This window comes from Ostrea edulis, chromosome 4 (genome assembly GCF_947568905.1).
Source record: "Ostrea edulis chromosome 4, xbOstEdul1.1, whole genome shotgun sequence".
NCBI classification, from domain to species: Eukaryota; Metazoa; Mollusca; class Bivalvia; order Ostreida; family Ostreidae; genus Ostrea; species Ostrea edulis.
In genome coordinates this window covers 8,614,848-8,639,335 of record NC_079167.1, presented here as the reverse complement: position 1 = coordinate 8,639,335, position 24,488 = coordinate 8,614,848, and the positions used below count along the sequence as shown (strand labels likewise).

At 34.6% G+C, this 24,488-nt stretch overlaps 2 protein-coding genes across 3 annotated transcripts; one reads left to right on the top strand and one right to left on the bottom strand.

Moving 5' to 3' along the window:
* Positions 1 to 2,353: 2,353 nt before the first annotated feature.
* Positions 2,354 to 5,840, bottom strand: LOC125668534 (testis-specific serine/threonine-protein kinase 1-like). 2 transcript variants are annotated; one of them, XM_056161856.1, is made up of 2 exons: positions 3,835 to 5,840; positions 2,354 to 3,464 (listed from the first exon to the last, which is right to left on the bottom strand). In XM_056161856.1, exons 1-2 carry the CDS (start codon positions 3,914 to 3,916, stop codon positions 2,680 to 2,682), a joined length of 867 nt encoding a protein of 288 aa, XP_056017831.1. In that variant the 5' UTR covers positions 3,917 to 5,840; the 3' UTR covers positions 2,354 to 2,679. The 2 variants fall into 2 exon arrangements, with proteins under 2 accessions (XP_056017831.1, XP_056017830.1); XM_056161855.1 differs by having other exon boundaries at positions 2,354 to 5,840.
* Positions 5,841 to 5,870: 30 nt separating this feature from the next.
* On the top strand, positions 5,871 to 19,077 carry LOC125668531 (clusterin-associated protein 1-like). Its single transcript, XM_048902773.2, has 12 exons — positions 5,871 to 6,011; positions 6,429 to 6,540; positions 7,466 to 7,550; positions 7,771 to 7,953; positions 9,916 to 10,011; positions 10,170 to 10,253; positions 10,368 to 10,501; positions 12,486 to 12,627; positions 12,734 to 12,818; positions 13,048 to 13,134; positions 16,184 to 16,242; positions 18,811 to 19,077. Exons 1-12 carry the CDS (start codon positions 5,990 to 5,992, stop codon positions 18,922 to 18,924), a joined length of 1,203 nt encoding a protein of 400 aa, XP_048758730.1. The 5' UTR covers positions 5,871 to 5,989; the 3' UTR covers positions 18,925 to 19,077.
* The last annotated feature ends 5,411 nt before the right edge of the window (positions 19,078 to 24,488 follow it).

Sequence of the window (24,488 nt, the reverse complement as noted above, 5' to 3'; positions counted from 1 at the left end):
TTTTAAAAATGTCATATCACCGATCATAATATATGTTCATATATTATGATCGGTGATATGACATTTTTAAAAACGGTTTCTATGCGAGATTTGTGTATTCCATTGAAATATATAAACTCTGAAGTTACATATTTCATCAAAAATACGTCCGAAATACCCAAGGAATTGAACATTTAAAAATACAAGAAGAGGGGTACCGGAAGTCCTGTCCACAAGCACCTGTGTATACATGTACATGCATTCTCAGTTTATATCCAATAGTGATTTTTGGTTCATTGTGAAACTACAATTAGAAATCTTAAACTTATGAAAGACACACTAATCTAGCCCCTTTATCATGAAGTAGCAAAGGACTGAACTATTTACAACTGAGGGTAAGATAGAGAGGGATGGGTAAACAGCTAACTTTCAAAGTGTGGATATAATCATTGTATTGCACACAACACTTATTGATAGGTCGTTAGACCTGTAACAGATACGGGGATATCACCTGTGCATTCATGAAGGTATTGGGAAGTAATCGGCCAATTTCATGAGAAAGAGGATGCATGTTATAGCCATGCCATATCGTTACAGTGTACCTCCCACGTCATTACATGATGGCTTCCACAGGACTTGCATGGGTACTCTTGGATAAGACACACGGGTGACAATTAGCTGTGAACTCGTGATATTGTGTACATCACACACCTCCCACAGGAATTGACAAGAAACCCATTGAAGAAGTCCTTGCAGGCCTCTAAATATTAAAACATAGACCAAAACTTTAATGATAAAGCACGAGAGATGCGACTCCATTTATTATAAGAGAACGAACCATGGCAGTATGGTGCCAAGTTAAACTTTGTGTCGGATCCACTTAAATACACCACAATAAATAAATCGACTTAATAAAAGGAAGTCCTTGTAAAATGGCCTCGGCATCCAAGGTACTTCGTCTTTTAACCAGTCGACATGCAATCAAAGGTCGCGATGTCACAGTTGTGTTGCTTTCAAAATTAAAGGCCATACAAATCTAGAACGCTTTTAGTCTGAATGTCGGCACCCAGATATATAGCCTTAGGATGTGTATACAAGATATAAAACGAAAGATTACTGTAGCCTTTATACCAGTTTGATATACTATTTTTTCCGAAAGGAGATTTTCAAAATGTTGATTTCTGATTGAATACTGCTTTATTGATGCAAATGAGAATAACTAATTCTTCATAAATGAAAGTGCAAGACAGATTTTGAACAAAAGCTTAGTAGAAAGATAAATTGAGAAAAGTGCAGGTCATTATATATTACTGTTTTTATATCTCGCATTGTGAAAATTCACCGGCAATAGTGACGTCTCCATATGAGTGAAAGATTCTCAATAAGAGGGACGTTAAACAATTATCAATCAATCAATGAAAATGCCTTAACGTTGTTTGTTTACGTGTGATGTCGTCCCTTGGAGAGATTCTTACTTATATTGAGACTTATCCCAGATGAAAGGAATAGGTCGAAATATTTAGTTCATTCTTGACTATTGAGCACAATGGCAGCTGCAAGTTTTAACATCGAGTTCATCGACTATAGATATTATATAATGGTAAGGATGTATCATCCATATTTACAACACATTCAAGCTAGATACGTGAATACTGATTTTTAGTTTGGACATTTCAAAATGAATGTGGATTTTGGTAGTATTGTGGGCTAAATGCCTTAAGAAGGTGTACCCGCGTTTATTTTATTAATCATATCCCCAAATGTTACATTAAGAATTTTTATAATAATGCTTCCCCGGAACTTCTGAGTGGATCACCTTATGTGATAGAAAATATGATCACCAGCTAATCCAGCTATTAAAGTGAATGATTGCAAGTTTAACCCGGCCCAAGTGAATTTTCATTGTAAATTTAATCCGGCCCGGATAAGTGTGTATGCGTAGGAATTGACCTTTAAGGTTATGTGACGGACGAATAGGTAGACAGACAAGTCAATTATACTTATACCTTCCAGTCATTACGGATCTGAGGAGTAACTAGTAGCTAGTGACTTAACAGTGCACAGATAGTATCTTATCCACTAAACTACAGTAGTCATGGTTTTCTCGGAGTGAACGTCTGTGGCTCCTTGTTAGAATAGCAGTAAAAAAAAAAACAACAAAAACACGACAGAAACTGAACAAGCTGATACCAAAGGAAACTTGTTCAATGTCGCCTCGGGTTTGTGCAGTATCTATAATACATAACGCGACACAGACGTCGTTACTTTCCCGCCGTATGATCGACTGTGTCACCAGGGCAAATGGAATGATTGGAAGATCCATATACCACTAAGCTATTTGTTTTATAGATGATAGACAAATCTAAGATCAGCGTTTCAGGAAATGTACTAATTTATTTTTAATTTATACTGACTTGATATAAGTACAAAAGTTACAACATAAATATATTTGTCATGTTGATTTCGTATTTGCTACCACCCATTACTGTTAAAATTTTTTTTTCAATTTGACACACGTACAAGAATGTTATTCAAAATGCGATGAAGAAATAAAATGGTTTCAAGAAATTTCCAGATATTGTGCGAAGTAGGGATACGCAAAGAAATGAAAACTTCTTAAAAATAGCCTATAACTTCTCTAATGCAATTAGAGTTTAATTACCATATGTAAACTGTAAACAAAATGTTACTAAAATAAAGTCAACTTTTGAACCACTGACTACTAAGAATGTCCAAAACTCCTAGCCTTGATTTGGTGTTTGGATCAAGAATTTTATTGATGATCTCCACACACAGTGATGAAATCCTTTCTTTCACTTTGTCGGGAATAGATATACCCTCTGAAATCTGCTTTTTAAGCATTGCATTAAGGTTTCTGTCATCAAAAGGCATTGTTCCACAATTCATGACAAAGAGAACAACCCCCAGACTCCACACATCATTAGTTCTGGGGTCATAAGGTGATCCACTCAGAAGTTCCGGGGAAGCATACGCTCTGCTGCCGCAGTAAGTTTTACACTTAATGACGTCACTATGCTGCACATCGAGGTATAAACGAGAAAAACCAAAGTCTGAAATGGCTACTCTCTTGTCACTCATTATTAAGATATTTTCACATTTTAAGTCGCGGTGAGTGACTCCAAGATTATGCAAATATTTTAAAGCCTCCACCATTTCTCTGAACATTCGTTTAGCATCTTCCTCAGACAGATATCCGCATGTTTGAATTAACTGCAGTAAATCACCTTTTGCAGCATAATCCATCATAAGATAAACACAATCTCCGTGATGTAACACTTCATAAGTGCAGATGACATTCGGATGTTTCACAAGTGTTGCAATTTCAAGTTCCCTCGGTAAAAACTTCTCAACATAGTCTTTCCTTGCATTTCTTTTGTCTATCATTTTTACAGCCAGTGTCTCACCATTACTCGTTCTTTCGGCAGCTCTAACTTTAGAATAAGTTCCTTCTCCTATTGTTGAACCTAATCGGTAACCAAATGATAAGAAAAATTCTGCTAATCGCAGAAACTCACGTGGAGTTAGAGTTTCCCCTCTATTCATTCCCCTTGCAACGTTTGTCTATTATGACGTCACAATAATGCAAAATTCATTGTTTGTGTAAAATAAAACTGATAAGGTCAACATCCAATCAAAGTGTATTTAACAATTTTGTTATCATTAAATATTTATATTTGATAGACAGTTTTTGGGTACATGACCTTTCGTACGATTAATATAAATATTCATTACACTGCGTACAATGATTTTAGGTGATTAATTTTATCATGAATTTCATGTTTGCTTATGCTTTTCATAAAGTGAGAGGGAGAAAGAGATGTACACGTGGTTTACGTGAAGATGGTTCATCTGAATTCATCGTTGACCTGATCCAGGATACTGTATTGATTTGCCACAGAAATAGGATGTTGAGCATCAATCACTTTCGGCGTGTGTCTGCCGATATGTCACTAACGATGAAAACTACTTAAGGGGATCATTTATTTACATGTAGCATGATCTGCACGCCGGGTATAACATCTTCCCTTGAAAATGAAATATAATTATATCAATCTGCACGAATACTGTTCTGCCAATAATACAGTGTAATCCATGCTAATTTATGAATTTATTTATTTCTCGATAAAATGACTGACATTTCAACTCATTTGAAAAGAACCAAGTTAAATCATCAATACTGGGTATAAGGAATAAATATCATGGGGATATGAAAACAATGAAAGTATTGAGGAAGCATAATTTCCACACTGCGCAGTTGTGAAGTTTAGTGTGAATAAAAATAATTTATCTCCATATTAAAAAAGAGAGGAAGATGCACCTTTTTGCTAGTACAATACTGAAGTATCACATGAGTAATTTCAAGAAACAAAAAGATCTAACTTGTAATTAGAAATAAATTCTAATATATCATTTCAAATTGATAATTTGCAATCCAATTGATAATCTGAAATTACATGTGAGTAATGTGGTAACCCCCCCCCCCCCCCCCCAAATATAATTACGAAATTCACGTTATTACAAATTTTATAATTGCAAAGACTAATTTCGGTAAATGCAATTATAATGTACACATTTGAAATTTTGTATAATTATACCCAAGAAAATTTGGGCATGTTATTACGTAAACCTGTTGGATCTTTTAGGTCATGGGAACTCTTTCTGCATATCATCGTGCATATCTTGTAGGTGTCATTGTGCAATGAGTTAAAAAAAAAAATCTATTTAGGTTTTAAAAAAGGGGGAAATTCCGATGAATGCTTGTCATTGAGTCACTAAATAAATTTTCAAGTTCAATCCCAAGTAACTCGAGTTCTATGTGATAATATAATAAAACTTTTAAAAATTGATTATGCATGTTAAGATGCTTATAACTAGCTATTTACGAGCAGGTTCATTTCATAGTACCTGTACATTTTACAATGACGAAACTTGCGTGCATAAAAGCTTTAAAGATACATTCAATCAGACTCGCTCAAATGCACAGGGGCGGATACAGAAAAAATTCAGGGGTGGGGGGGGGGGGGGGGGGGGAGGTTCAACCCAAATTTGCACCTTTTTCGTCCAAAAAGGGAGGATAGGGCTGAAGCCCCCAAAATGGCATGAATGGCCCTTTTTGATAAAATGTTTCAATCAAAGCAAGGGGAAGGGGGGATCCCCTCTAGATCCGCCACTGTGACCAATATTTTCCTGATGAGTGACCAACTTTAATATTTGGGAAATATTTATCATATACAGTGATGCATGATATCATATGGATGTCTGCGTACAGTGAAAAAATTATTAATAGAATTCTGGTATCAGTAGATGAAGCTGCGACAGAGCTTACAGGACTGATTTTATCAGCAGCTTTTTAATGTATCTACAAAGAAAAGGAAAATTAACAAAACTCCTAACAAACCAAAAGAAAAATTCGTATGACCAAGATTTGAAAATATGTCATAATGAGCAGCTTGTATTTGGTCAATTAAAATCAAAATTTCCAAACGACTACATGTCTACATGCAGTGAAATTCACTATTATTTAAGCTTTATAGGGAGTATAAAGAAATAAGGAAATTAAGATTTAGACAATATAGACAATCTATCCTTGAACAGCTAGACACTCTACGTGATAATAATCCTAAACTATATTGGAGTATTTTAGACGAACTCCGGGGCATGAAACATGGGAAACAGAGAAGCTTTTATTAATTATTCTATTATCAATATAAATACGCAGAAGGATAACAATCGAAACTTAATATTATTAAGAAATACACCAAGATTGATGTTTCACCTAAATCCACACACAACAAAAATTTAGCAACAAGACAGGCCCAGACGCATCAAATATATTTTGAAATACCAAGAATATAATGTCATCGGGATCGTTGTTCGGGAAATTTTTATTTGGAATAATACGCATGCGTCAAATATTTTCAGCTTTCTTCGCAACGACTGAGCGAGAGAGGATAATTTACAAAGTTTTTGGGGTCCAAAATACACAACCATGTCGTACAGAGATTTAAGAAGTATGTTGTTTTATATTTTCCTTCAATGCTTTACCATAAAAATCATCCATACACTCTAGAGAGAAAGGCATAATAAGAATTGAAATGAATTATTTATCACAAATATTCTCAGATTCCTTCACTATTGAGTTAGAAGTTAATTCATATATATCTTTACGTCAAAAAATCTTCAACTTAGTATATTATATCACTCGACTTGTCCAATCACAAAATGTACTGGACACTGACAATGGGAAAACATAAATGTTGAGTCCTGCCAGTGGACTTGAATCCACAGGGGCTTGGTTGTCGGATACACAGGGGCTCGGTTGTCAGATATTGAAGTTTTGTATTATTACAACCAAGCCCCTGTGCTTGAATCCAGTGTTGACTAAGATAGCTAAAAACTCATTTTACAATAGTTTCATTGTATTTTAGATTTCACTGAGATGATGAGAGCTTTAGGTTATCCAAGATTGATCTCAATGGAAAATTTTCGAAATCCAAACTTCCCACTGGTTGCTGAAGTTATGCGTTGGCTTGTTAAAAGGTAATCAATATAGATATGATGTTATACAAATCATATATTATTAATACATGTATGTTTTACGGTGTGAGCATGGAGACAAGTGAAGACCCATAATATCTTGCAACACGACATTATGCCTATTTATTTTAAATGCAGGAAATATAATGCGGTCCATTGTCGATGTTTACAGTGTATTGTGATGTCATAATATGTTTTATGGTGTGATCGTTGAGATGAGTGAAGACTCATAACATCTTGCAACATGACTTTTAAGTATCATTTAACGCGGGAAATATAACGTGGTTGATATAAAACAGTGCATTGCGACGTCATCATTAACTGATTTTTTCTCAAATAATTGTCTTTCAAACGAAGGTATGAGAAAGCTTGTCTGGAATTTAAAATCATTTATGGTACTTTCCAAACTATTTATTTGTTTTATCTACGAGGTTGTAAATGAAGTATACCGCAGTGATGGCGTCATTTCTCCGGAAGCATTATGGGTAGTCCCCATCATTTTTCAGCTGATGAAGAGCAAATCACGGGACTCAATTGTGTAATCATTGGAGCGAGCTCATCCCGACGCGAGCTTTGCTTGCTTTTAGCTGCAATGTTTGTTTTTTCTTTCATTCAAACCAATAGATAACAAAACGTATGAAGGTATGAGAAAGCTTTTCTGGAATTTAATAACATTTCTGGTACTTTCCAAACTATTTATTTGTTTTATATACGGGGTTGTCCGTGAAGTATACTGCAGTGATGGCGACATTTTTGCAGAAGCATTACGGGTAATACTCATCATTTTTCAGCTCATGAAGAGCAAACCACGTGACTGAAATATGTAATCATTGGAGCGAGTTCGTAAGCGACTCGCTATTATTAGAAATATTCAAATTGTCACTCGAAAATTCAGATATTTCTTCTTGTAATGTCTGACTATTTTCAGGTATGACCCTAATGCTGATGTACACAGTGATATTGACACAGAACAAGATAGAGTAATATTCATTAAAACAGTGGCTGAATTCATGGTTAGTTAGAATAGAGCTTTTTAATTTCTATTTTGAATTTGAAGTTTGGTTCATAATAAGAAATCATTTTGCAAAGTGTGTTAAAAATCATAAAATAAACAGCAAAATTGTCTCACATTTATTTACAGAAATTCTTTTGATATAACTACATTAGAAAATAAGCAATAGAATAGATTGCTACAAATTGTTCAGTATTACATTTATAATCATGCATTTTTAGCATACAAAAGCCCACATAAAGATGAACACAAAGAAGTTATACCAGTCAGATGGGTATGCTGTAAAGGAGATGCTGAAAGTGACTGCAGTTTTGTACAATGCCATGAAAACCAACACATCAGCTCAATCAGAAAATGACAATGAAGATGACTCCAGTCATCTCTCATTTGATATCTCATCAAAGGTACAGTGATGTCTATGTATTTATATATATTGTAGAATAACTTCATGAGGAAACAATCTGATTAAAACCAGATCCTGAGATCCGCTCACTTAGATCGCTACACTAGGATCTGACATAACCCCATAGGGGTCATGTCCGCATGACCTTTCGCTTGGAATATTCATGAGAACTATCAGCCAGTCAGATTGCGCCATACAGACAATGATGGCTATTTAGGCGGTTCCTGGCAATTCTTAAACAAATTGCTGTAATATCTCTCTCACGAAGTTTATTCCACACCGTAAAATTGTATATTCTCGCATAACGAATTTTAAACTTTCGCAATAATGCCTAATCTATTCCGTTCATTCAAACAACAAAACATACGATATGAAATATACCCAAATTAAATTAATTGTGAATTCCGATTTCCGTATGAATAGGGACAGGTACGATTTGAATAGTTTTCAAGATGGTTTACTTAAATAACGCGAGGAATATAATGCCAGTCGACTTAAACTGTGCATTGTGACGTCGCATCTAGCTGCAATATGTTTTTTTTTTCAAACCAAACAATCGCAGCCATTTTCCTTGAATTGTGAACTCCATCGGGATTTTTTAGCGTTTGAATGAAAGAAAACCCGCAGAGAATACAGACGTTGTTTAAATCGCATGTTTTGACAGGTGTGCAGTTGTCTGTCAAACGCGCAGTCATTTTTATTGCATCTCTAACGTAAATAATGACGCAAAGGTTCATGGGAGAAAAAGTATCGTTGGTATAAATCGACAGGGTCAATTTGATTGGCTTAACGAAAGGTCATGCGGACGTGACCCTATATGGGGTTACTTCAGATCCTAGTGTAGCGATCTAAGTGAGCGGATCTCAGGATCTGGTTTTAAGCAGATTGCACGAGGAAATAGCATGTTTTAGAGTTGTTATTATGTTCTCCAATCAAAGTTTGGGAACATATTGTTTTTACTCTGTTTCTTCTTATTATAATTAAGGTCTTATGTCTCCCGTGGAAGACCTTACTGTTATTCTACTGTATGTTTTTCTTCTATATTATTGTTAAGGTATTCTTTCTTCAACAAAACACCTTATTGTTATTCTTCGGTTTCTTTTCTCTATTATTATTATTGTATTTTTTCTTACTCGATTACTCAAAAATGCATCTTATATCCTGAACTATTTATATTTTGTAAAGGTCAGCAAAACTGTTAATCTTAACGATCCTCATTTATCGTTTCGTCCTTAAAGGTATCCAATCCTAATTAGTGCAGATTCAAGTTTGTTAGAATTATGGTCCCCGGTGGTAGGATGGGGGCCACAATAGGGAATCAAAGTTTTATATGCGAATATATAGGAAAAAATCTTCTTAAGAACCACTTGGCCAGACAAAGTCAAATTTACATGGAAGCTTTCTGACATAGTCCAGATTAAATTTTGTTAAAATCATGGCCCCTGGTTGGTTGTAGGTTGTATATTATTTAATGTCTCGCTCAAGAATTGTTCACTCGCATGGAGACATCACTATTGCCAGTGAAGGGCTACAAAACTTAGGCCTATGCTTAGAGCTTACAACCTTCGAACAGGGAGCCACACCTGCTGTGACATGGGATCTTGGTTTTTGCGGTCTCATCTGAAAAATTGTCCCATTTAGTCTTAGTTGCCTCTTACAACATGCAAGGGAGACTGAGGACCTATTCTAACCTAGATCTAAAAAGGGTATTAAGGATGGGGTCACAATAGGGAAGTTTTAAGTGCAAATATATAGGGAAAATTTTAAAATATGGGCCAAGGCTATTCAGGTGAGTGATGTGGCCCATGGGCCTCTTGTTAATCAAATTTTGTTTTTCGTATTATCTGCCACTGTCAGAACCATTATTGACCAAAGAATGTTTATGTAGAGATTAATCCTACTGCATTACTAAAGATACTGGACAGGCATTTGCTGCAGCTTAAGTATTGTTCTTGTTTTCTAGATAAATGATTTGAAAGAGGCTAGAAGACTTGCATCAGAAATCACCACCAAAGGAGCCACTTTATATGACCTCCTGGGAAAGGAAGTGGACCTCAGAGTGAGTACATTTCAAATTTGAGGTTATGTAATAACAGAAATACGTGGAAACAAGAAAAAGACTAATGTGTAAGTAGAGACTTAAAGGTGATGTATCATCAATTTTTTAGATTTTTCACACATATTTTTGACACATGGAAAGATTTTGTTTTATTGTAGGAACAAAGATCCATTGTGATAGCAAAATCTTTGGAAATAAATGAAGTTGAAAGTGGTATTACTGGGTCTATCAAAGGAGTGGAAGTAAGCCATACAAAATGGAAGAAATTGCATGACCTTGATTATCTCGTATTTTTAGTATAACAGATATTCAGTCTGTAAGGTAAGTTTAATGGGTTTTTTTTTTTCTCATAACAGAATGAGATAAAAAAGTATTACATGCAGCTAGACAATGTTGCATCTGATGAAGCAAATCTGGAGGCTAAAATAGAAAAGAAGAAGAATGAATTAGAGAGAAATAATAAACGATTACAGACTCTTCAAAGTGTCAGGTATTTTTTAAACATATTTTTGTATGTAAATGTAGTCTTTGAGTAGGAGAATTCATATTCTGATGTTTTGACTTTCCTCTTGAAAATTAAAATTATGCAGAAAATTTCCTATTGAAGACCAATGTACATTTCTGTTCATAAATTTCCTCTTGAAGAACAGAACACAGATACAATTAAATTATTGTAGACTTAAATTTCCTCCTGTAGACATTAATTTCATTTTAGACATCAATTATACCCCAAGCAAAGATTTGCGGAAGGTATAATGTTTTTGAACAGTCAGTTAAGCTGTCCTGTTCTTTTCAGCGCAACTTCTCTGAATCGCTCAAAAGAATCTCATGAAACTTTGTAGTTAATAATGACATACTGTGTAGATGTGCATATTTATGTCTCCCCTCTTCCAGGGGGAGACATATTGTTTTTGTACTTTCTGTCCATCTGTCACAAAATCTTGTGAATGCTTCTCCTCCTACATGTATATGGCTTATCGAATAGACTTGAAACTTTGTACAATGCTTCATTGCAATATGTAGATCTTGTGCATGTTGTTGGGACGGGAGGATCCAATTGTTTTAATTATTTTCCTAAAAGTTACAGTGGATCTAAGAGAGGTGGAGGATGTAAAATAGCTTGTGAACACTTCTCCTCCTATATGGCTTATCTGATGGATTTGAAGCTTTGTACAATGCTTCATTACCATTTGCAGATGTGTATATTGTCGGAACAGGAGGATCCAATTGTTTTCCTCAAGATTATAGAGGATCTGAGGGGTGAAGGGTGGAAAATAGTTTGTGAACACTTCTCCTCCTGTATGATTTATCTGATATATTTGAAACTTTTTACAATGCTTCATTGCCATTTGTAGATGTGCATATTGTTGGGACAGGATAATCCAATTATTTTCCTAATTGGATCTAAGAGGGGTGGAGGATGTAAAATAGCTTGTGAACACTTCTCCTCCTATATGGCTTATCCGATAGACTTGAAACTTTTTACAATACTTCAATGCCATTTGCAGATAAGCATATTGTTGGGACAGGAGGATCCAATTGTTTTCCTTAAGATTATAGAGGATCTGAGGGGTGAAGGGTGGAAAATAGTTTGCGAACACTTCTCCTCCTATATGGCTTATCGGAGTTCATAATGCCTATGTTCCTGCTCATGCTTTCTCCTCCATACCATGCAGTACATGAAAGGGAGGAAGTTTCATTTGGATCACTTCGAATTTGGGGAGCTGGGGAGACATTTTTGTTTTTCATAAAAACAATCTCTAATCACAGGAAATTTTCATTTGTTTTTTTTTTAATGAGAGTTCTGCCCTTTCTGAACTTAGAAGTTTTGCCTCTGTTTGTCCTGTTCTTGTCAGTACAACTCCTGAAACCGCTTAACAGAATTTCATGAAACTAATGTCTTTAAATTCTGATTTGATTTTTTTCCTGGGAGTTATGCCCCTTTTGAACATATAAAGTTTGGTCAAAATATACTATTTGGTACTCCTCTGAAACTGCTCAACAGAATTTCATGTAACTTTGTATAAAATATGGACTTACAATGTAGACATGCATATTTATAGGAAATTTCTTTCAGGAGTTATGCCCCTTTTCTACATAGCTTGGTTGAAATGCACCATTTGGTGCAATTTGCATGAACTCGATTTTTAAGCCATATGCAATTAAGTAATTTCTGTTTTAATATTTTACACAATTTACATTTCTAACATTATTAAAATGACTTGAGTAGTGCCATCTACTTACATGTGTGAAAGTAGTGCGATGTAGCACAGAGCCATAAAAATTTGTACTTTATGCATCGCATTGCCATTCATTGTGTGTACCCTTGTCATTCATTATGGGGGTGTGGGGTATGCGAGTTTGCTCACTTTTTCTTTCATTTTCCATAGCAGCTAGATCAGCGTACAAATTCAAAGTTTATTTTCAATTGTAGACATTAATTTACTACTGCAGACATTAATTTCCTATTGTAGACCAGCATACATGGATGAATATGAGAAGCTGGAGGAAGACCTACAGAAGTTGTATGAGGTGTACATGGATAAATTCCGAAACTTAACATATCTTGAGGCCCAACAAGAGGAGTATTACAGAGCAGAGCAAGACAAGTTTGAGGTAATGCACAATTTACTTTAGAAGGATTAATGCTATCTTTGTTTGAATTGTACATTTCCTTAAAGTGCTAGTGGATTGAAACATAAATTTTTTATTCTTTACAAAGGAGACTGAGGAAAAATTAAAACAGATGGCTGACCGCCTGAAGAGTGAAGAACAGAATCGACAAAAGATTATGCCTGATGACATTGGTATGAAATGCTCATTATGAATTAATGAAATGCAGACTCATTTGAATATAAAAATACCTCAGAAATTCATTTTAGCACAGATACGAGACAGAGGCTTCATTAAGTCAGGTTTTCTGATCAAAGATTTTCCAAATTTGTACACAAAAAATTGGTAAAAACTTCTTTTACTTCTATCAGCCTTTAGTGGGGGACAAGAATTCAATACAATTGCAAATTTTCATATTTACAGATCTTTCTCATAACTCTGATGATGATTTAGATGAATCTGATGACGATGACACTGAAGCACAACAGCCGACTCGACAACGCCCCGACGGTTAGTAATTTAGTCTTCTTTGAAAACTAAGTCTGTAACTTGACTCATCATTAGAAATCAAACTTTCTGCAAACTACATATTAGTAAGATATTTCTAATATGTGTTTAAGTATTGACATGTAAATGAAGTCTATTGATTTCTGGAATATGATCTGTACCCTGTAAATTTGAAGACATGATTACTTGTGTGAATTCTTTGATTATCTTGAGAACATAAGTACATGTACTGTGTACTGATGTCTGGTACAAAACTTTTTACTACTGGGTCATTGATTTTAAAGTTACTCATGTATGTTAATGACAGTAACCAATTTGTCCAAAAGTGTTCCAGGTGAGTTCAAAGTTTCAGTTGGTTACTTGACATTAAATGCAATCAACACATACAAAATTTGCTTTTTTTTTGTTTTTTGTTTTGTTTTTTGTTTGTTCGATTTTCTCTGTTTTTAAGTAAGGATAATTCTTGATAGATAATGAAATTCTGTTTGGGAGAATACATATATACAAAGTTTGGTTATAGACACTTCTCACAAGCTCAAAGTGGGAACTACATGTATTAAAAGAATCTGATGCAAAAATTAATTTAGACCAATTAGATTCGGGTAGGGGACAAACTTGAGAGTCTTTTTGAATATAATTTTTTTTTTGGCTCTGACAGTCTCTGACCTGATGTGTAAGGACATATGTAGAGTTTACACAAGATTTAAATACCAATAGCCTTTTTAAATTTTTGATTTGTTTGTTGTTATATATAGTTTGGTTTCTTGAGTTGACAAGGAGCAAGTACATTTAGCATGCTGGGACTTATGCGAATGTATCTGCTCAAGTGAGCTTTCCTGATCAAGTTTTTATCTGGCATCTGTTTCTGTGTATATATCTGGTGTAAATTTTCACATTTTCAGAAAAAGGACAGATAATTAAGAAATCTTGAAGTTTCAAAATTCTTTTTCTCAAGAACCACTGTGTCAAAAACCAAAGCTTGAAGGAAAGCTTTCATATACATGAATATAAAAAAAAAATTAAGTTCATTCAAACAATGATCCTTGGGGCAAGGATGGAGCCAAGACAAGGGTATAAAAGGTTTGCACAGGAGTATGAGAATTCTTTTAACAGAAATAGGAAGGTAGAGTTTATTCAGTGTAGGATGATGTAAGAATCATGTTTTTCAAACCGTCATATGACGTGCAGGCCAGTACAGATTTACATTAGGGATGTAAATTTTTACAAAGGAATTTACCTACTTGAAAAGTCTTGAAAAATATTCTGAAGAACCACTGGGGTATTATTTATCAAAATGATATGCAAGTATCCCCAGGTATTAATGTAGAATTAAAAAAATATGCAGATAATGATTTTGTATTCAAATTTTCATTTATACCGTGGCAGGACCTATAGGGTTGTAAAGTTATACATACCAGGAATGCATATGAATATAAAGGGAAATTAAAAAACTTTTCTAGAAAACCATAAAGGTACTGTTTGTCATATTAATATGTATGCATCATGAGATTCAGTGCAGATTCAAGTTCAATCTCTAATCCCTGGAGCCAGGGTGGGGACATGAAAGGGGTATGATTTGTTTTATTGGAATTAATATGCTGAAAATGTCTTTTGCTAAATGTCTTCTCAACAAATGCACAAGAGTATGGTTTATCAAATTAATATGCAAACATCATGATCTTAGTGGTCGGTATGGGTCTACACATTACAAATGAAAATAATAATCACGAATTACACAAATACATAAGGAGATATCACTATGATGTTACGTGGATCAAGTTTGTTCAGCTTATGCCCCCCCCCCCCCCCCCAAACCCCCCCTGGATTGGTGGGTGAGGGGTCTGTGCAGGGCCACACTAGGAGTTAAAGAGATTTTCCCCCCAAGAATTTGACTGCAAACATCCAATTTAGTGTGGAGTCAGGTTTCTAATTTAGTTTCTAGTTAGGTTTATAAGTACAGGGTAAGGGTAGGACAACAACATTGTTTCTTAGTTTTTCATTGACATATAGGACAATGTTCTTTTAAACTATAAGGCTAAATGAATAGAGTAAATGTAGATATACTTCAAGATGTCACATGACTAGTACTAATTGGTTCATGTAAAAGTTTGTCAACAGTATAATATATATCAGTATATCAACAAGAACAATGAAGCAATGCTTGGGTGAGCAATGTGGCCCATGAGCCTCCTCATTTGTTGTATTGTTTATCAATGATGACTCCTTAACCCGTTTAAAAGGGGATGTTAGGAAGATTTATATGTCATGAAGTCATAGACACTTTTCTTTCATGATTACAATTTCTTTACATGGATGAAAGGTCAGTGTTCTAAAGAATGAACCTCTTGTGTGGTGTTAAAGATAGCACACAGTTCAAAATTTGCACTCAAGTAACAAATGTGTTAAAGTCTGAAAAATCATTTTGTCAATAAAACACAGATCATAACTTTTGTGCCTCAAGGAATATTTGCAGAGAACATTTTGACATCACTTGAAAATCAGTTACAATATTTCTAATCACAGAAAATTTACTTTTTAAAAATGATAATGGCAAGTTCCATCACTTAACACATTGTAATGAAAATTTTGCGAACAGTAACAAGGCAACACTTTCATTTCATGCATAGTCACTTTCATCATTATATTCATACTAAATTTTGAATCGTAAATGGAAATGGTTACTGTATAAAGAATTATAACTTATTTGCAATTTTTTTTTACTTTTTAATCTTTTCTACATTTACTGTAAATATACATGTATTAGCAATATTTTGCTACCAAGATTTTATGTTTATGATAAAAGTTTCTTTTCCATGTATTGAATTGTTTTTTTTCTTCTTCTTTCATTTATGTTTATTTCCTGCTATTTGAAAATTTATGCAAGGTTAGTACCCAGAACATATATATATATATTTAATTCACCAAACAATAAGCACAGTACTTACCCTCTTATGATTTAGAACAGCACACATCTAGTTTTGTACCATATTTTAATTCTAAATACAGAACCAGAGCTTTATTAATAACAGTGGTTGTATTATTGTGTTTACAGCAGCAGCCGGTGAAAGGAAACAGAGGGTGATGGGCTCCATGCTGGCTGATGCCAGTGATGTATGTACAAATTATATATCATTGTAAAAATTGAATCCCCCCCCCCCCCTTTTGATCTACCTTTAAATGATGCCCCAACTACAGAAGAATTTTTTTTAAAAAAGTATGAAGAAACATTTTTCTTATGCTAGCTGACTTAACTTTTAGTGTATGCCCTAAAAAAAATTTCAAAAAGTTAGTTAATCATTGAAAGACACCCTTTTTATACCCCTAACTTGCTACAGATGCTGGTATTTATACGTCATGAAAATATTCAACTCTCGGTCTAATTTGGTTCTGGTTGAATATTTTTGACAGAATTGTGCCCCTTGGACTTGGAAATTTTTAAACATTTCATAGTTTTCACTTTGACATAATCTCAGTCATACATGGATATTTTGAATGGAAATTCAGTGTATAGATATATCACAAGAGTACACAGTTCAAATTTGGGATATAGATATGAGTCAAAAATTTTGTTTTTCAAAAGCTCTTGATATATATTTGATTTTATCCCATTTAACCTGAAAATTATTTTGGACGCATTACGGGTCTGGTATACAAGGCCATTCATTTCCCTAGCAACAGGTGCACAAATTCTTGTGAAAATCAAATATTTTTAGCTGTATTAGGGGGATATATTTCCTATAAGTAAATATTCTATATTATTTTGTCTACTGGATTTAGTTTCAGAATGGTTTTACCCTGTAGCATGAATCAATATCTATTTTTAAGCCACTTTCCATGTTTTTCACAAAATGCTTGATGCTTACTGATTTTGACTCTCGAGAACTTGAAAGTATGCTTTCTCTGTGATATTCAGATACTATGTCATTGACACTGACCAAGTCAAGTAAGATTATATGTGACAAAGATCAGGATATACACTCTTTTGGTCTTAGTGCAACTACTTTTAATTTGTTCAAATTAATTCTGGAAATATGGTTATATTATCCATGCCCTCTTCATTTCTTTTAAAGGTATATGTGCCCTATTAAACAGTATAGTATTAGATGTTGAAAACCAGATTAAAATTTGGACAGATTGATAAAATATGAAAAATAATGTGATTTCACAATTTTGACAAATCATATACGGGTATTAATGGAGTACTGGTTTACTCAATGAAAGGAGAAATTGATTTTCTAACGCATATTTATGAAGGAATGATGTTTACGGTAGATGTGCACAAACGCATGAGAAAAATATCATTAGAAACACTATGTGAGATAAGATTTCGTTTATAGTATGTGATCGTGCTGAATGACGATTTCATGTGAAACATGAAATTCAACTCCCCCTCCATTGCTCAAAGTGGTTCTCTCTACCCTGTTTCCGTCCGACCGTCTTATCGCAGGATGTGTCCTGCCAACAGATTGTCCATGCTTTCATGTCACTATAATTTGTTGACTTTCAAACTTTTGCATGCAACGTCATGTCATCATGAATATTTCAAAATGGGGCGTTCACTGTCAGACTTGGATAATACATGATTAGATAGGAAATTAGCTTGATTACTTTTTAATCTGATTGAGGTAAATTGTGTGATTTGCATATAAAGTGTATATCTTATATAATTTGATATAAAACACATGTTTTTTTTAATCCTTTGATAATATCCAAAGATTATGGCATATATAGCTTTAATTTTGCCATAAATTTGCAAATGGAAAAAGTACAGTGCCAGATAAACTGTAAAGAGCACATTTGGTATTAGTTTGAATGATCTTGCAACTAAGACCAATATTTGATATAAAATGTTTCCATTTGTGTGTAAAATATTGAAAAGGTGTTTTGGATATGTACATATTTTCATTTCTTTAAATTTGCAATAAATTTACAAGTTAAAAAAGTGCAGGATTAAGTCAATTGCTAAAAAGGGTTTTTTAGTCTTCAGTCATAAGACCTTGGTTCCTGTCTGCAGGACTGTCCTTTGAAATTAGGAGTAAAAGCTCCTATCTCTAGTACTCTCCAATAGATAAAGGAGAGAAAGCTCATTTCATTAGGATTGTCTAATGAAATGAGGAGAAAAAGCTCCTTTATCTGAAAAGAAGCTTGTATCTTTTGGAATAAGGAGTACAATTGAATGAGGAATACATGCTTCTATCTCTAGACGACTGTCCAATTGAATGAGGAATACATGCTTCTATCTCTAGACGACTGTCCAATTGAATGAAGAATACACTGAAATTCCCTTCTATATGATTGTCCAATGGAATGAGAACAAATTTCGTTCTGTAGGATTGTCCAATTCCTTTCTATAGGATTTTCCAATAGAATGAGTACAAATTCCTTTTTATAGGATTGTCCAATGAAAAGAGTATAAATTCCTTTCTATGGGATTGTCTAATGAAAAGAGTACAAATTCCTTTTTAAAGGATTGTCCAATGAAAAGAGTATAAATTCCTTTCTATGAGATTGTCCAATGAAAAGAATACAAATTCCCTCCTGTGGGATTGTCTAATGAAAAGAGTACAAATTCCTTTCTATAGGGCTGTCCATTGGACAGAGTACAAACTCCTATCATTATGCTATTATACACTGTTATTTTTTAAAATGTTTATGAATTTGTATTTTCCTTTTGTTAAGGATGATTCGGAAATTGATCTTGATGATGACGATGATGATGATGACGACGATGATGACGACGACGATGATGATAATGTGAATGAGAGAGAGGAAGTTGATGACAATGATTTCTAAAGTGAATCTGTGATACAAGTTAATGAACTTTAATAAGATTATATGTTTATTTATTATTCTAAAAACATTGCCAGTGATATTGCAGAATACTACCATTACGTCAATTTGCTGTAATACATGTTCAAGAACATGGAAATAAAACTCTACTGTCTATCATTGCATTTTCTTTACAAATCTGGGACAGTGGTACATTTTTATTCTGATTGATCAATTCATAATCATTTGGGTCAAGTTAAAAATGTGTACCAGAATTCTATACTCCTGAACATTTAACAGGTGAACTTGATACATAGTTATAATCAGCATGGAAAATTTTATCAAAACTGTGAAATTGATGGCCTCAGGAACAGAGTCCCAATGCTTGGACAGTGCTCTGTGGATCATATTGTAAAATGTAAGAAGCCCAATGGCCTTATCATTCACTTGAGTATTAGTTAAAAGTATCACTAACCCCAAGGGCTATAAAATTTAGAACAAAATTTCCTGTTCTGCATATCTATGCTAAATTCTAATTCAGCAACAGTAAAATTGTACTTTTTGTCTATTTTGATTAACATTGTTATTTGTTTTATTTCATAGCAAACCCCCCCCCCCCAAATAAAAAAAAATCGATAAACATAACAAATGAATTAACAAAAAAAGTAGTACAATTTTCATAAACCCTTCACAATAAGTTACTAATAATACAAATACAGTCTGCATATACATGTGTATTGAAATTAAGGGGACTGACCTGCATTGTTCATTATATCCAAAGTTCAATATAACCGATGTTGAACTACATATAAAGTAATGTTAATGGGGATTTGTTTAAACCTCAGTGTAACAAATAGTTAAATATTAGCAACTTCAATACATGTGTAGGTGGAGCAGAGTGTATAATATAAAAGTATGTTCTGTGAAAAATTGACCTTTTAGTGTGAAACACAAAAATCTGTCTCCAGATTAATGAAGTAAATAAGAATAGATTTGTACTGTCATACTTAATTACATAGCTTGCAACACATGCTACACAATCTGATTAAAATCATCTTCCTAGATCTGCTCATGTTGCTAGCTATACACAAATAGAAATTTTCATCAAATACCCACTTCTTAGTTCAGGAGTAAAGAAAAATTTCAAAGATAAAATTTCAGCATGATCCAAATTCATGTAGCCATACCCTTCATATTGTTTTTGTCCTGTCTGTAATTCTGTCTGAAACTTTAACCTTGCTGATAACTTTTGAACAGTAAGAGATAAAGCTTTGATATTTCACATGAGTATTCCTTGTGACAATACCTTTCTGTGGGTACCAATATTTTTGACCCTGTGACCTCGACCTTGGAGTTTGACCTACTTTTTGAAACTTTAACTTTGCTAATAACTTTTGAACAGTAAATGATAGAGCTTTGATATTTTGCATGATTATTCCTTGTGACAAGACCTTTCCGTTGGTACTAAACCTTTTGATCTACTTTTTAAAAATTGGTCATAACTTCTAAATGGTAAATATTAGAGCTTTCATATTGCACATAAGCATTTCTTGTGATAAGATCTTTCTACTGGTACCAAGATATTTATCCTTGTGACCTTGACCATCTTCAGAAATGACCATTATCGGGGGCATTTGTGTTTCACAAACACATCTTGTTAACTTCATTAAATAGTGATCTTGACATGTTAATTTCCGAGAACTTTCATTCAGAGGGAAGTTTCCATCGTTGCACACCACGGTTTTGAGTCCACACATGCTCCCTCCAAGAATGGAGACAATCGATGAGAAGCATCCCTGTCTAAAAGATAATGGGAAGTTTCATGCAATGACCTTTCTCGAATTCATCTAATCCCCCGCCCCCTTCCCTGCAAAACAATAGTTATCAGAAGACAACATTAGCTTGCTGAGGAGCACGACTCTACTTACCTGATCACCTTTAGTTCAAAGATATAAGGAAGGTTGAAGTTAAGTTTCTGAAAAGTCTAGGAATCTATATCTGAAATACCAAAGCCTTATTCCCCTTAGTTCAGATTAAAGTTTTTGAAAAGTAGGTCAAAGTACAAGGTTACTAGGTCAAAAGTTTTGGTACCAAATGGAAGGCCAGGGCTGTATACAAAATCTAAGGACTAGGTATGGTGGCTGATTTGTGTCATTTTACACTTTATCATCTTTAAAAATAAACTAAAACAAGAGGTACTGTGAGCAATGCTCACTAAGAATACCCCCTACTTACCCTAATCTCCCAAAGGGTGTTGTTAATAGGTATAAATTACCTCTTTCCTGAGTGTAAAAATATGGTATGCCTTTGTAGAAGAAAATGGAAGATATAGTCTGAACACAAATCCATGGCATAAACCTATAAATTTGATCTTGAGATCAAAGGTCAAGGTCATAAAGAGGTCATGAATGTACATGACACATAGTCTCATGGTGATACACCTATGTCTTATGGTATGACTATGTCAAAACCCTATAATCAATTTTGACCTTGAGGTCAAATTCAAGGTCAGATAGAGGTCATGAAGGTAGCCGACATATCGTCTCATGGTGATACACTCATGTGTAAAATATGGTATGCCTATGTCAAAGAACAAAAAAGTCATGGCCCTGACACGAATCCATTGTAAAAACCTTTAATTTTGATCTTGAGATCAAGGTCATATGGAGATCATGAAGGTACATGACACATCGTCTCATGGTGATACACTCATATGTCAAATATGGTATGCCTATGTCAAAGAACAAAGAAGTTATGGCCTGGACACGAATCCATTGTAAAAAACCTTTAATTTTGACCTTGAGGTCAAGGGTCAAGGTCATATAGAGGTCATGAAGGTACTCGACACATCGTCTCATGGTGATCCACCTATGTGCCAAATATGGTATGCCTCAGTCAAAGAACAAAGAAGTTATGACCCGGACACGAATCTGCACAGACAGACAGACGGACAGACAGACAGAGTGATTCCTATATACCCTTCCCCCCCCCCCCCCGAACAAAGTTCGGGGGGGGGGGGGGGTATAACAAAGAACAATAAATACATAGAAAAAGGCATAAAATAATACTAAAACTGAGGTGTTTTAAAAAATAAATAAATACCCAATTACATATTAATTCCAAGTTTAAAAACATATGCTTTAAGTTTGTTTTTAAAAACAGTTAATGATCGAACCCTCAACATGAAGATCCAATGGGAGGCAGTTCCACAGAGTTGATGAAGAAACATCAAACCGTCTTTCACCATTCAGTTTAGTATGAGTGATGGCTTTAAAAGGTATAACGAACCCGCAGAACGAAGTGTTTGTTGTGGATGGTAGACGAACTATATATAGTTCCTGGATGTATGCTGGAGCTAATCCATGTAGAGCCTTGAAAGTATACAACAGGATTTTATATTTCGTTTGATATGTCACAGGTAACCAGTGAAGCGATATGTTTCCATGAACATGTCACTAGCCTGGCAGCAGTGTTTTGAACTTTCTGTAACTTCTGCATGGATGCTGAATTAACACCATAAAGAAGTGTATTTCCATAATCAAGACAGGATGTAATCAGTGATCTAACAAGTGTCCTGCATGCACCTCCAGTAAAAGAGCTCTAATTCTACCTATATTACGAAGTTGGAAATAACATGATTTAGTCAATGCATTTATTTGTCACTCCATGCTAAGTGTGCTGTCGAAAAACATCCCAAGATTTTTGACACATGAAGCACTAGTGATGACAGATCCACCTAAAGCCAGTTGATATCTTGAGAATTCACTAGCTTCACATTTTGGTGTAAAGATGATAAGTTCCGTCTTTCCCTAATTTAGCTTGCAATTGAGTATGTTGTTTTGCATCTGGTCGTCAATATAAGAAAGACACCGTTGAAGTCTGTCTGCAATGCTGTCCCAGCTGTCGTTTGGATTTATAATGAAGTATACCCGAGTGTCATCCGCGTAGCAATGATAACACATGTTATTCCTCAGACAAATTTCTCCGATTGGTTTGGAGAGCATGCAATATAGACGAGGTCCTAAGACAGAACCCTGTGGAACACCAAAGTGGAGTAAGAACTCCTTGGATACTGTAGATCCAACAGCAATTTGTTGACTTCGACCAGAGAGATATAAGACTTGATCTGATTGAAATTTGAAAAGATTTTTACTAAATTTCCTATACCTTCTCTTGTAAAACTTTGAATCTCTATTGAAGCCCAACCTTAGTCAAAATAAATATGCGCTACATTGGGATGCTTACATATTAAATTGATACAACCAGTCACGGTAACTAAGTGGTAGGGCATTCGCTTTGTAACCGGGAGGTTGTGAGTTCGAGCCCCACTCCTGCCAAGGTCGCATCAAACCCAAGAAGTAGATATGGGTAGCGATTGCTTCTTTGCTAAATGCTTGGCACTTAGAAGTGAGAATCACAGGTCTTAAGATATATGACCTTAAAAACATAGGCTCCCTGTCGTGGCAGGCGTTGGCATATTAAAGAACCCTTGATCACTGCTACGGCCCTGAGCACCAAGCATAGGTCTAAATTTTTGGTACTTCACTTAAAACTGATGACTTCTCAAAATGAGTCAAAAATTCTTGACAGGACCTAAAACAATAAACTTTTCAGGCCCAGTGGTTCTTATAAGATTTTTAAATGACCCTACCCCATTTCTGCATTTTCATGATTATCTCCCATTTGAAGGGGGCGTGGCCCTTCATTTGAACAAACTTGAATACCCTTATTCACCCATGGATGATTTGTGCCAAGTTTAATTGAAATTGTCCTAGTGGTTCTAGAGATGACAATTTGAAGTTTACAGAAGATTGGACAGACTTCAGCTCAACTGAGCTGAAAATAGGAAACAAGAAATGATCTATAAACATATATCCTCCCCCCCCTAAATGTAGCAATATTGAAAAAGATCAACTCTTCATTAAGAATGAAAAATGTGCGTTATAAAGGGCAACCATAACTTTGATCTCTCAAGATACTGCATGAGCAGACATATTAATCAAATAGCCAGTCGTTCAAATCAAGACATTTGATCTGAAAACCAATGGGGGCCATCTACTCTTTACAGATCAGACATCTTACCATGTTCAGTTTGACTCTTAACATTTGACCTTGAGACCTAAAAATTAATAGCGATTATATTCATCAAGGGCAACTACTGTACCAAGTCTGGCAACTGTCACTGGGTTCTTGATATTGAGTGGACAAGACTTAGTCTTTAGAAACTGACCCTTGACCTGAATATTAATAGGGGTCATCTACTCTCTAGGGGCAACCACTGTACTAAGTTTGATAACCGATTCCTTACATATTGAGTGGAAAAGACTAAATTGGCCTACAAAACGACGTGTAAAACAATATGCCCCCTTTCATGACTGCAGAAAGTCTTTTCCCAAATGAATAGTTTGAATCCATGGATCAGTCATCATAATACTTCAAATGTTTAATTTTTTGCAAGGATTGTTGACTATGTTAAGGAACAAATTCTATGCATGCACTAAATTTTGGTATTGTTGGATGCTTCCAACCTATTATAACTACTGGGATGCAATCTGACATATGAACAGTGTATGAACTAGAGTCCTTGA